The sequence below is a fragment of the Canis lupus genome, chromosome 17 (genome assembly GCF_011100685.1).
Source record: "Canis lupus familiaris isolate Mischka breed German Shepherd chromosome 17, alternate assembly UU_Cfam_GSD_1.0, whole genome shotgun sequence".
NCBI lineage: Eukaryota > Metazoa > Chordata > Mammalia > Carnivora > Canidae > Canis > Canis lupus.
Window position 1 is genome coordinate 34,908,732 of NC_049238.1, and position 13,155 is coordinate 34,921,886.

The window sequence follows — 13,155 nt, forward strand, 5'->3', positions numbered from 1 at the left end:
TGGAAAACAGAAAAGAGGATCACAAGAGATCCACCATGGAGGAACCACTGCTCGTACAGCAGGAGTTCCAGGGAGATACAGAGGAAATGGAGGAAAGCAGAGCAGAGAAGTAAGGAAGGACTCCCCAGAATGGAAGGCTGGGGGAGTGTCCAGCTCCTGCCGAGGCCACGCACAGTGGAAACAGCCCGCAGTGCTGCCTGCAGGTACCTGGTCAGATGGCAGTTCAGTAAACTGGGTGCAAAAACAGGATCCTACAAGCTTTCGGAGAGAAAAACCCAACCAAACAGAAAAAACAAAATCAGGCCCTGTACACAGGGTCAGGATGCAGGATGCTTTGCCTTTGGCAGCAACAGCTTTGGTCCAACACAATGTATCAAGCAAGAGCAAGAATACAGTGAAGATGCTTCCAGACAGCTAAGTGACCTCCCATATACTCTTTCATAGGAAGCTGCAGGAAGTTACCTCCCATATACTCTTTCATAGGAAGCTGCAGAAAGCTGCTAGAAGCTGCACCCCTGAAGAAAGAGGATAAAACAGGAGAAGATGAGGAATTCTGGAACCAGGAGACCCAAGCCTGGGGAAACAGGCTGGGGAGCATCCCCTGTCTCCCAGGAGATGCCTGTTCCAACGACTGGAGAAAGGCCTGGGGATGAATTAATGATGAGATCACACCCCCAGGCAAGTCAAACATCAGGACCACTGTTCACTGGAGGCAAAATGACAATAGGTGCGAGAGAAAGGACAACAGACTCAGTTTATCAGAAGACTCACTCAGCTGGGCATCCAATTCACGCCATGAGAGTAAACCACCATCCTTGTTTTGCCTGAATCCTACAGTTCCAGAAAGCCAGCGGATGATAGGAAAGGCGTGTATGCACATGGGAGGCCCAGCTCCTTACCCCCACCCCCAAACAGCGAGCAGGAAGTCTGAGACCGGGCAGCCAGGAAGAGGCAACACGTATGTGCCTAGGAGTCATGGACACAAACAATGGCAACTGGCTACAACAGCTGTGTGGGTTGGTGGTTCACTGCTGGGTTTCCAAAGCCCATCCTGTGGGATCCCTGGGTGGCGCAGCGGTTTGGCGCCTGCCTTTGGCCCAGGGCGCGATCCTGGAGACCCGGGATCGAATCCCACGTCGGGCTCCCGGTGCATGGAGCCTGCTTCTCCCTCTGCCTGTGTCTCTGCCTCTCTCTCTCTCTGTATGACTATCATAAATAAACAAAAATAAATTTAAAAAAAAAACAAAGCCCATCCTGTAAATCTGCTGGGCTCATAAAGTCAGCCATGTGTGTTTAAGTAAAGAACACGAAAATGGAGAAACAGGAGAAACAGATGATAGTTCCTACATGCCCAGGTTTGGGGGATCCTCCCTAAAGCTTGTGCATGATTTAGTGAAGAGGTACGACGTCCCTGAAATCACGTCCTTGGGATTGAGGCAAAGGTATGGAGCCCCACTCAAGGCAGCAGGGAATAGGGAGGACTGCACAGGGCCTCGCTTCTCATGTGGGCCACAGGAGGGTGCCAGCAGCACTGCCCCTCACTCCGTCTTATCTTCATAAACTCAGGCCTGCAGCCTGAGAGCCCTCCTAGTCAGCCACAGCCAAGGAACGTCTTCATTCTGTGTCCCTGAGCGTGTAGGTAGAATAGTGGGGATGGAACTAGGACAGAGATGAGTGGGAATGTCCCCTGCGAGGCCACTGGCTCATCCTCCATAACACACAGATGACCCCATGTCCTGCCAGCGCAAGCCAGAGTACCTGGTAGTTCTAAATGTCCAGCCCTACAAGGGCAATTTCATATGAGACTGTCACTAGTTGTAACTCCTTGATCTTAACTCCAAGGCAGATGAAGTCCATCACATCCACAGCCCCTGCTCCGCGGCTGTCCCAGAGGCAGAGCCTGGGGAGGGGGAGGATGAGGGGCTCTGCTGTGGCACAGTGATACGGGCCTCTGTTCCCAGGCTAAGACACCCCTAGGTGCACATAAGAACATGAAAATGGAGAATGGAAATGTGCTCCAGTAGAGCACAGAGCAGGAGCTCAGCTGGGAGCAGGGGGAACGCAGGGTGTGATTACGGGCTTGCATCCTCTCTGGTTACTGCAGTCACATGAGGTTTAGCCAACGAATGACACAGGGAGTGGGTTACCGCAGAGGGAGCTCAGGGAGAGGCGGCCACACCTTCCTCCAGACATGACTGGCCCCAACTCTCCAAAGGAGCAGCAGTGTGCTGGCACAATGAGTGGGTTGAATGAGAAAGGCCCTGGATGGCATGGTGGGTTCTGGCCCTCCACCATCTGTAAGCACAAGGCTGTGCCTGGGCTGCGGAGGCCAACACCAGGCTCCCTCCTGTGGGCAAATCCCAGAGGACCCAAGAGGAACAGAACAGCAGGAGGACCCGAGGTGGGACATGGGACCGCTGTTCCCGCTTGGCAAAGATGAGGTTGGCCTGTGTGCCGTTTTGTTTTCTGGTACTCTTTTTGGTAAGGGTAGGGAACTGAAATTTTTTTAACCACATCAATACATTTTAGCTAACATGTGTCTTTTCTCTCAAGAATCTATAACAAGAATTTGGGATCATTATAAATATCAATAATCTGACCTGACTTTGTTTTAGGGGCACATGGAAAGATTCAGTCTCCGGTAGGCCCAGAGTCACCCCCACCTCTTGCAGTCCTTCCTGCCACAGGAATCCCAAACCTTGGTGCACTCAGCATTAGGCCCTGCTGATTGGAAGGTCCTTGGGGACATATGTGCCCTCCTCTCTGAAAAAGCTTTCCTAGAGAAGAACACTGAAATCAAGAAGGTCTTCAAGATAAACAAGCATACCCATATGAAACCAGAGGACCTATTTCATGGCAAAGAAGCATGAAGAAGGCCCGGGATGATGCCAGAGATGCCTGACTTTCTGAGAAGGCGCCCAGCAGATGGGCTTCAGCACCAGTGCCGGCAACTAAGCCACTGATGCACACCCCACAGAGACCCACCACCCACCTCAAAGGGACTACAAGACCCCTCCCTCAGGGGAGCGAGAGCAAAGACCACAGGAAGGTGCCAGAGTCCCTCCAGACACCCATGGGGGCGTACAATGGGACTCTGGTGAGCTGTTCGATCAGCTGATTTCTGAACAAGGAAAACTATCTCGCAAAGCCCTGCTTGGGTTCCTCACAGATTCCTCTTCACACTTCATTCCTGGAAATCTTAGCTGCCCCCCAAAGGATACACAAGAGCCTGGTCACAGCGGAGGACAATCAGTTCTCCCCGTCTACCGTTGCGGTGCTTGGGTTTTTACCGTGTGCAGGTATTAGCGAAGACAGAAAAGATGACGACAGCGTACACTTACACAGGCAGCAGCCCCGAGACTGCAGCCTGGGGAGGGGGGGGGCCCTGCGGTCCCAGGGCAAGGCTGTGGCCTCGGGCCGCCCCGCCCGCTCGGCCGTGTCAGTGTGCAGGCTGGCCGAGGCATAAAAATAAACTGAGAGGCATTACCGACAGGTTATTATTACACCCCGGCTCGTCCAGGGGCTTTCTGAGCCCGCCTGCCTGTTCCTCTGCCTTCCTGTCAGCTGCCCTTGGCCCTGGAAGCGGAGCAGGGTGGTTATCGATCAGGCCCGGCTCTCAGCAAGGTTCTCCCGTCCAAAGAGGTTTCAGCTTTTCGCCTGCAGCTATTTTTAGGGGCTTGGGCTCCACAGACGGGGCCTCTCTCAATGGGTCCCGTGTGGCCAAGCCGAGGTGGAGCCCACAGCTCGGCCAGCCTGCTCGCCTGCCCCACACAGTCCCGGCAAGGCCCTCCTGGGGGGCAGCTGTCTGAGGCGGGCACGCCACAGCACGCTACACTTGCCGCTCCGCTCAGGCTGGCTGCTCCACCTGTTTTGTGGCCAGGGCTAAATTCTGGGGCTGAGTATCTGAAACCCTGCCAGGAGCACAGACCCCAGAGGAAGCCTCGCCCCCTTTCCAAATGCGAATTCGCATTGGGTTTCCTACCACCTCAGAGTGCCTTAGACGCTCCCTTGGCTTGGTGGGGCTGGAATGGAAGAGGAGGATGAGTGAGAATAGGGTGGCCAGGCGGCAACGTCACATTTCCCTACGTCCACAGTTAGGCCCAGGGCCAGCTGAGCACAGTCTGCTCCTTCTCGGGATGACACCTTGGACCATTTATGCCCAGGATCTTGTCTGGGCCTCTGAAAGGCCCAAGAGAGGCACCAGGGCAGAGAGACCCCCCCACCTTCCCCTCGAGGGCTACAGGGGGCAGGGGATACAGGAGGGGTCAAGGGGGACCTACCTCAAAGTGGATGGCCCCATTCCCATCGGCATCAAAGGCGTTGAAGAGGAAGTGTGCATAAGTGGTGGCATCTGGGGAGAGCAAGGGTGAGCACTGGGGTGTTCTGGGGCTCCCACTCCAGGCAGCCCCACTGTGGGGTCCAGCTGCATCCTGAGCTGGACTTCCCTGCGCTTCCAACAAGACAGAGGCAACACCAGGCCTCCGGCAGGCAAAGGCCAAAGGCAAGGATCCCCTCCCAGTAAAAGTGACACCCACTGTTTGTAGAGCTGCCACAGTGGGGCCATGGGGGGTTTGGGGGAGAGCCAGGGGGCCTGGCCTCAGACTCACCTCCCTGAGGGAAGAACTGGGAGTAAATGAGCTTGAAGGTGTCTTCATCCACCAGGCCCGTGGGACACTCCTGCGGCAGGGAGCCACCCTTCAGTGACCTTGGCCATCCCCAGCCCCATGCCCAAACTCCACAGAGCCTGGCTTCTCTCCTCCCTCTGGGGATACTGCCACCTGAGCTCTATGAGCCTGGGAACTGAGGAAAAAGTGGCGTTGGGGCATGGTAATGCAGGAGGGATAAGTGGGTGGGACAGTGGCAGTTGGTTCCTCCACACTCCTCCCCTGTACCAGGACTGGGAACACACAGAAAGGAGGATGGTGCCTTCAGAATACTGATTCTGGGACATGACCCACCCCCAGATAGCTCTCCCACAAAACATAAGATCCATAAAGGCCCCTAGGATATTTGCTGTGCCATGGAGAAGTTTCTAGAAGGTCTCTCTGGGCCAGGGTTCCTCCTTCCTGGAGCCTGGGACAGGAGGGCTAAGTGGATCAGGGCCTCTCCTGGAAGGATGGGTAGCACTCACGTTTTTGAAGCCTCTGTAGAGGGACTGTAGCTCCTTCTTGGTGAACTTGGTCTGTGCCTGCAGCTGGTCCAGTCCCTCTGGCTGGTGGCGCACTGTGGACAGCTCCAGCTCGCTGTCGCTGCTATCTGGAAGGGGACAGAGACCCAGGGTGGGTGGAACAAGTGCCCCTGCTCCTCCTCTTGTTCCGGTGTGGGCACCAGGCCATGGGCTAAAGTAGGGGTGGAGGGACTCTCCTTACATGACTACCACGTTTGGCCTCACAGGCTGTGCACTGCACAAATGGCGCGGCTGTGGTAGAATGACACACACTCAGGAGTTGTGCCTCGTTGCTACTCTGCTCCTCACAGGGAGTAGCCCCCACCTCCCACTTGCCTCATCTAGACTGTGTCCACCCTCTCAGCCACATGTGGGATGGGGGTGGGAGCTGGCCTTATTCTAGAGATACACTAAACAAAGGGAGATGGGAGGAAAAAAGACAGCAAGACAAACTCAAGGGACCTCAGCCTTTGAGACCCAATTCCTGGACTACCTCCTCCATGCTGCCTTCTCTGATTTCTCTCAGTAATGAGGAGGTCACCACTTTTGGCCCATCCAGCCTAACATGCCTGCTGTTTGGCTGCATTTGGTGTGAGAGTGTCATTCACATTTAAGTAGGAGGTCAGACCTCACAGGCCCATAGGGCAGGGACCATGATTACCTTTGGTGGGGGAGGCAAATTTCAGGTGTTCTTTACTTTTTTATTTATGAATTTTTTTTTACATTTTTATTTCTTTTGGTACAGTATGAATTACTTCTACAACACAAAATCAAGCTATAGACAGAACAGCACTGAGCGCCTTGCTAAAAGGCATGCTCATATAATTACAGAACTTCTCACTGAAATGGAGAGCACCATCCCCAGGGCACTGTCACCACCCCTGTCCTCCCGTGGCTGCGCAAAACAGGAAGCTCATGATTATCTCATAGCTGCTCACTGGCTCCCCCTGCAGGGTGAGCACTGTGAGCCTCCCTGCACTGCCCACCCTGTGCCCACAGAGCCCAGCGCAGTACCAGACAAGGAGCACTGCTAACCGGAGTCCACTGAGCCCTGCCTGAGGCTGCCCTGAACCCAGGCCCCTCCCATGAGTACCGCTACCTTTCGCTAAGGGCCACCATGCCCTGCAAAGTGCCCAGCAATCAGGTCTATTGCCTTGGGCCATCCATGCTCCTGATCTCCAAGACAACTTTTTCATACCTTCCTTCTCTCTTAATTCCCAGTGCCTCCACCCCCATCCTTTGTCAGGTTGCTTCCTACATCACTGAGAAAACAGAAGCCACAGAAGAAAACTCCAAGCTCCCACCCCGACATCTACTCATCTACCTGTAGTGGCCCAAACAACTGCTTTCCCTCCTTCTCTGGGAATGAACTGCCCAGGTTCCCAGATGAGGTAAACCCCTCCACCTGCACAGTGGGTCCCAGCCCCACTGTTTCGAGCATGTGGCTGCAGCAAGCCTCCCCACTCTTTCCTCCTTCCTCATCATCTTTTTGCTCTCCCTTCTGGATCATTCCCATCACCATGTGGACATATTGTTAAATCTGGCAATCCTTAGTCAAATTAAGTATAGGCAAACCTTGCAAGCCAGCCAGTCTACTCTGGGTAAACATCCCAAATAGAATCTGAGCCAGCCAGGGGGCTGTGCAAGGATGTTCATGGCAATGGTATTTTTGACAGGGATGCTGGAGACCTCCCAGGAGTCCATCACAGGCAGTATGGGTGGGCACAACATGGGGGGGTGCACACCACGGACCATGCAGTAGATTGAAGGGACACAGCAGCATAAATGGATGTTAAAAATCAGTTGCTTACTTCAACTAAGAGGCAGACATTTCAGAGTGGATGAAAAAGCAAGACCCAACTATAGGCTACTTATAAAAAGGATACCTTTAAATCACAGCAACAGATGGAAAGTGAAAGAGTGGAATGGGATAAGAAAACGGCTGTGGCTCTATTAGTAATAGAAAAAGTAGACTTCAAGACAAAGGGTACTACTAGAGACAAAGAGGAACATTTTATAATGATACAAGGATTAATTCATCAAGAAGACAGAGCAATATGAAATATATACATATATCCAATAACAACTTTAAAATATGTGAAGCAAAAAAAATTCAAAACTAAAAGGAGAAACAGATAAACCACAGTTAAGGTTGAAGATCTTAACACCTTTTTCCAATAAATGGTACAAGTAAAGATACACAAGATTTGAAAAACACTATCAATGAATCTGATCAAATTAATATTTATAGTACCCTATGCCTAACAACTAGGATACACATTCTTCTCAGGAGCACATCCTGTGCTTCCCACATATATCAGATGCTGGAATATAAAGCAAAACTCTGACCACAATGGTATTAAATCAAAGTCCAAAAAAAAAAAAAAAAAAAAAACGAGATAGATAAAAAATCCCAAATTCTTGGAAATTAAACAACACACTTCTAATATGCCCATAAGTCGGAGAAGGAAAATCACAAGGTGAGTCTTGAAATATTTTGCACTGAATGATCATATAAATTCAACATACCAAAATTTTCTGGATGCAGGTAAACTGGCCTTCAGAGGGAAATTCAGAGCTTTAAAATACTTCATTACCATGGAAAAAGATATAAAGTCAATGATATAAATTTCTAGATCTACACTTTTCAGAATCCAGGAAAGGAGCAAATTAAGCTCAAAGTTATTAGAAAAAAGGAGATAATAAAAATAAGAGTGAAAATCAGTGAAAAAGAAACAGACAAACATAGAGGAAAAACCAATAAAGTTATTAAGAAACCCAATAAGCAAGCCATAGGCCAGGAACCCATGTATGGTATATATATATCCATGGTACATGGGCCATACATCTCATACAAAAATTAACTCAAAACAGAGCACAGATTTGATTTAAACATAAGACATAAAACTATAAAACTTTCAGGAAAAAAATAGGAGGAAATCTTTATGGCCTAGGTTTAAGAAAAGAGTTCTTAGACACAATACCAATAGCATGATCCATAAAAGAAAAACTGATAAGTTGCACTTTTGATTTGGTTTTATTTTTTGATAAACTGTACTTTTTAATAACAAAACTTTCACTCTTCAAGAAATAAAAGAGATAAAAAGGTAAACTACAGACTAGGAGAAAATATTTGCAAATCATATATCCAGATTATATGAAGAACTTTATCCAGACACTTGACCTACAGGACTTATAGGTGGCAAACAAGCATATAAAAAGGTGCTTAACACCACCTGCAATTGTGGAAATACAAATTAAAACCGCAAGGAAATACTACTACATACCTCTTAGAATCACTTAACTGACAAATATTGACAATACCAAGGGCTGGTAAGGATGTGGAGTAACTGAAACCATTACACTTTGCTGGTGGGAATGAAAATGGTACTGCCTGTCTAGAAATCATTGTTTGGCAGTTTCTCAGAAACATACACTTGGCCATGCAACCCAGAATTCCTACTCCTGGGTACCGAAATGAAACGAAACCTATTATAGTTACACAATACTATTTATGCAAATATGTAGAGCAACTTCATTTGCAATCACCCAAAGCTGGAAATAACCGGAATGGCCTTCAACCAGTGAATGGATAAACAGTGTGTTGCGCATTCATACAGTGGAATACCTTCATTGGTTCAGCAATAAAGGTGAACCAATTATTATACAAGCAGCAACATGGATGGACCTCAAACGCACTAGCTAAGTGAACGAATCCAGACATGCAATGTATGACTCCACTTAAGTGACATTCTGGAAAAGATAAAATCACAGAAATCATAGGGAGAGACAATCTATCAGTGGGTGCAGGGGGCTGTGGCACAAGGGACATGTAGATGACAAAAAAGGCAGCAGGAGAGATTCTTTTGTGTGATGGAATGTTCTATACCTTGACTGTGGCAGTGGTTACATTACTATGCATTTGTCAAAATTCATAGAACTGGACACCAAAAAAGGGGAACTCTACCGTATGTAGATTAGAAACAAATGAAATAGAAACTAGAATAAGTAGAAGGAAATGGGGGGATAAAGGGAAAAAATAAAATAAGAAAGGGGTTTTAAATGGGTCAAAACTGATAATGTCCCACAAACTAAAGAATATGAAATAACTTAATCCTCTATCCCTAAGGGTCAAAAAATAAAACAAAAATTCCCAAATTTGCTTCTGTTTCTTCCTCGACCCTACTGTCCCTTCCAGCTATTTCCTTCTTCTCTTCTTTAACTCACTGTCTCTACTTCATCTCTTATTCTCCCTTGAACTTAGTCCTATGGGGCACTGACCCCACCAGTCCACACAAAATGCTTTTCAAAGAATCACCAGTGATCCCCATATTGCTAGGCCAGTGATCAATATAGTAGCCCTGACTCCTAAATCATAGAAAGGCCATATAAGAATGAAAATTACAGTGACACTGGATGGACCTTGAGGGCATAATGCTAAGTGAAGTAAGTCAGGGCATAGAAAGACAAATACTATATGATCTCATGTACATGTGGAATCTAAAAAAACCCCCAAATTTATAGACACAGAGAGTAGATTGGTGTTTGCCAGGGCAGAGGGATGGGGGAAATGAGGAGGTATTGGTCACAGGGCACAAACTTGCAGTTACCAAATGAGTAAGTTATGGGGGTCTATGTAAAGGATGTTGACTATAGTTAATGATACTGTGTTGTGTACTTAAAAGTTGCTAAAATAATGGATCTTAAATGTTCTCACTATCTCCCTGCACACAAAAGGGTAATTATGTGAGATTATGGATGTATTAATTAACCTTATTATAGTAATAATTTCATAAATTTATATAATTTTTTGTTATTTATTTATTTATTGGGAGGGGGGAAGAGGGAGAGAATCCCAAGCAGATTGCATCTGAATACAGAGCCCCACTTGGGGATTGATTCCACAACCTGAGATCATGACCTGAGTTGAAATCAAGATTTGGATGCTCAACAAATGGAGCCAGGTGCCCCTATACAATGTTAAATGTCAATTATATCTCAATAAAGCTGGAATAGCAAACAGAGAAAATTACATGCCCATTTCACTTTTGATATAACCTCAAACAAAATATTAGCTAATTGAATCCAATTGTACTAAAAACCAGTACACCATGATCAAGGTTTTCTATGGAGGGAAAAATCACATGAAAACTTTAATACAGAAAAGATATTTGATAAACATTCACATCTGTTTGTAATTAAACAAACAAAAACTTTAAGCAAACTAGGATTAAAGGGAACTTTCTTAACTTGATGTAGCTTATATTTGCAAGTTACATATTTATTTACAGAAAATATTAGATTGAATGTCAGAGGCTTAGACACATTCCCTTTAAGATTTGGGACTGGCCAAGGTTGGCTACAATCACCACTAATTGATATCCTGCCAATGCTCTAAGGAAATTTCAAGAAAGAAAGAAATAATATAATAATTGGGAAGTAAAGGATAAAACTAACATTACTTGTAGATGTTTGGTCCCTACAGGGACCAAAAGAATTAATATACATGAGAGTTAGTAAGGTTGCCAGACATAAGATTAATTTACAAAAATCAATAGCAATTTTCTACCCTAGTAATAACCACCTATAAAATATAATTAAAAATATACCAATTCATGATAGCAATAAAAACTCAAAACTATCTAAGTATTAACCAAAACTCAAAGGGTTTCTATATAGAAAGGTAATCTGAATAAATGAGACATTCCATCATAGATAGGACCACATAATATAAAGATGCCACTTCTCCCCCACAGGAATCTGTAAATTCCACACAATCTCAATTAAAAATCCAGTTGGGCTTTTTGAGGACCTTGATAAAATTACTCTGAAATGTATACGGAGGAACAAAAATCCATAAAAATCTAGAAAGGAAAAGAAGGATTTTTCCCCTATGAAATGCTAATACATATACATAGTCACTATAATAAAAAGTTGTGTGGCTGGTATAAGAACAGACAAACACACCAAAAAACAGACCAGAGAGCTCAAAGAGACTGAGGTATAGCAGGAACATCACAGAAGATTTGTGGAAGTCTCAAATTGTCTAGTAGGTGGTTTTAGGAAAACTGGCTCAGCATAGAAAACTGGATACCCTCCCTTTTTAAAAGATTTTATTTATTTATTCGTAAGAGACAATGAGAGAGAGGCAGAGGCATAGGCAGAGGGGAACAGTAGACTCCATGCAGGGAGCCCGATGCAGACTTGATCCCAGGACCTGGGGTTCATGACCTGAGCCAAAAGCAAATGCTCAACCACTGAGCCACCCAGATACCCCCTGGATCCCTTTCTTACACCACATGCAAAAGTGGGCTCTAGATAAACTAGAGACCCAAATGTGAAAGGTAAGTTATAGAGTTAAAATGTAAAAGAATCTCTTGCTTACCTAAGGATGGGGAAAGATTTCTTCAAGCTTCAAAAGTTCAAACTATCAAGGAAAAAAATTGATGAATTTGATTACATCACAATTAAAGATTTCTATTTAAAAAAGGGCAGCGTGAACAGTTCTAGACACTCAGCAGAATGGGAGAAGACAGTGTACAGTGTTTAAAATAGTCAAAAGAAGAATATCTAGAGTAATCATCAAAAAAGGAAACTGGGAAAGATGAATAAATGTGTGAAAGATGGCTCAACCTCATTAATAAAAAGGAAAATGCAAATTACATTGAAAATGCAACAGCCAGATCGGCAGGAAATAATAAAATGAAATTAGAAGGCTGACCAATGCTAAGTGCTGGCTGGGGAGACGAAGGAAGTAATTTTTTTTTTTAAGATTTTTAAATTTATTCATTTGAGAGAGAGAGACAGGGCAAGTGAGAGTACTTTCAGGGGGTAAGGAGAAGAGGGAGAGGGAAAAGCAGACTTCCTGCTGAGCACATGGGGCTCCATCCCAGGACCCCAGGACCATGACCTGAGCAGAAGGCAGATGCCTAACTGACTGAGCCACCCAGGTCCAACGGTAACTTTTCAGCATGCTAGGGCGCATGCATAACTGGTACAAGCAGGCACAGTGGGGAAGTATTTGTATTTTCATTCTAATGCTGCACACATCTGCATACCCTATGGTGAGGTAACCCTCCCCTAGACAGAGTGCTAGAGAAACAATGCCCAGGAGACTTGCAGAAGAGCCACCACCCCAACACTCTACAATAACAGTAGCTTGAATCAACTTGCTCGCTGATAATAAAGCAGATAAATAGACTGTGGGCCATCCACTGGATGAAATGTCCTATAGCAGTGAGTGAACCATAACACACAGCAATATGGATGCGTCCTAGAAACGGATTGTTGGATGAAAAACCAGTCCTAGGAGACCAGTGTGATTCCGTTTGTTGCAAAATTCAAATCCAAGAATAACCAAATAATTTGTAGGGAGGGATAGTAAGAAATAAAATTATACATAAGAACAAAAATCCAGTAACCACAGGTGCAAATCTGGCTAGTGGTAATCTCTGTGGGGTGGGAGGGGAGAAACTCAGAGAGAGGCAGGCTGGTGGGGTCCTAGTTCTGGGGGTGGGGAAGGTAGCTCATTAGTGTTTATTATTCTTTTTAATATATGTATCAAATGTATATTTGAATTTGTTAGAAGTTAACTAAAATGTTTAAAAGTAATTAGAGGGGCGCCTGAGTGGCTCAGTCAGTTGACTGTCAGGCTCTTGATTTAGGCTCAGGTGGTGATCTCAGGATTGTGAGATCAAGCCCTGTGTGGGGCACTGCACTCAGAATGAAGTATGCTTGAGGTCCTCTCCCTCTGCGCTCCTCCCCCACTTGAGCTCATTCTCTCTCTAATAAATAAATAAAAATTAAAAAAAAAAATAATAATTTTTTTAAGTACCCAGAGCAAGAGAAAATGAGAGAGAGAGAGAATATACCTCTGGTCTGGACAAAATAGGACATTTGGAAGATAAGAAAAAAGACAGCAATCCCAAAAGAAATGGCTGAAGGATATACATGGGCAAGTTAGAGATGAGCAAACTGAAAAAGGTGAT

At 46.0% G+C, this 13,155-nt stretch overlaps 1 protein-coding gene across 2 annotated transcripts in view; it reads right to left on the minus strand.

Moving 5' to 3' along the window:
• The window catches only part of KCNIP3 (potassium voltage-gated channel interacting protein 3), an 83,024-nt gene that overhangs the window by 5,490 nt on the left and 64,379 nt on the right, over nt 1-13,155 (minus strand). For both annotated transcript variants that reach the window (XM_038561397.1, XM_038561398.1), the window contains 3 exons: nt 5,132-5,256; nt 4,608-4,677; nt 4,281-4,351 (listed from right to left, as the gene is read on the minus strand). In XM_038561397.1, coding sequence (XP_038417325.1) covers nt 4,281-4,351; nt 4,608-4,677; nt 5,132-5,256 — 266 coding nt within the window. The remainder of the gene's footprint in view (nt 1-4,280; nt 4,352-4,607; nt 4,678-5,131; nt 5,257-13,155) is intronic.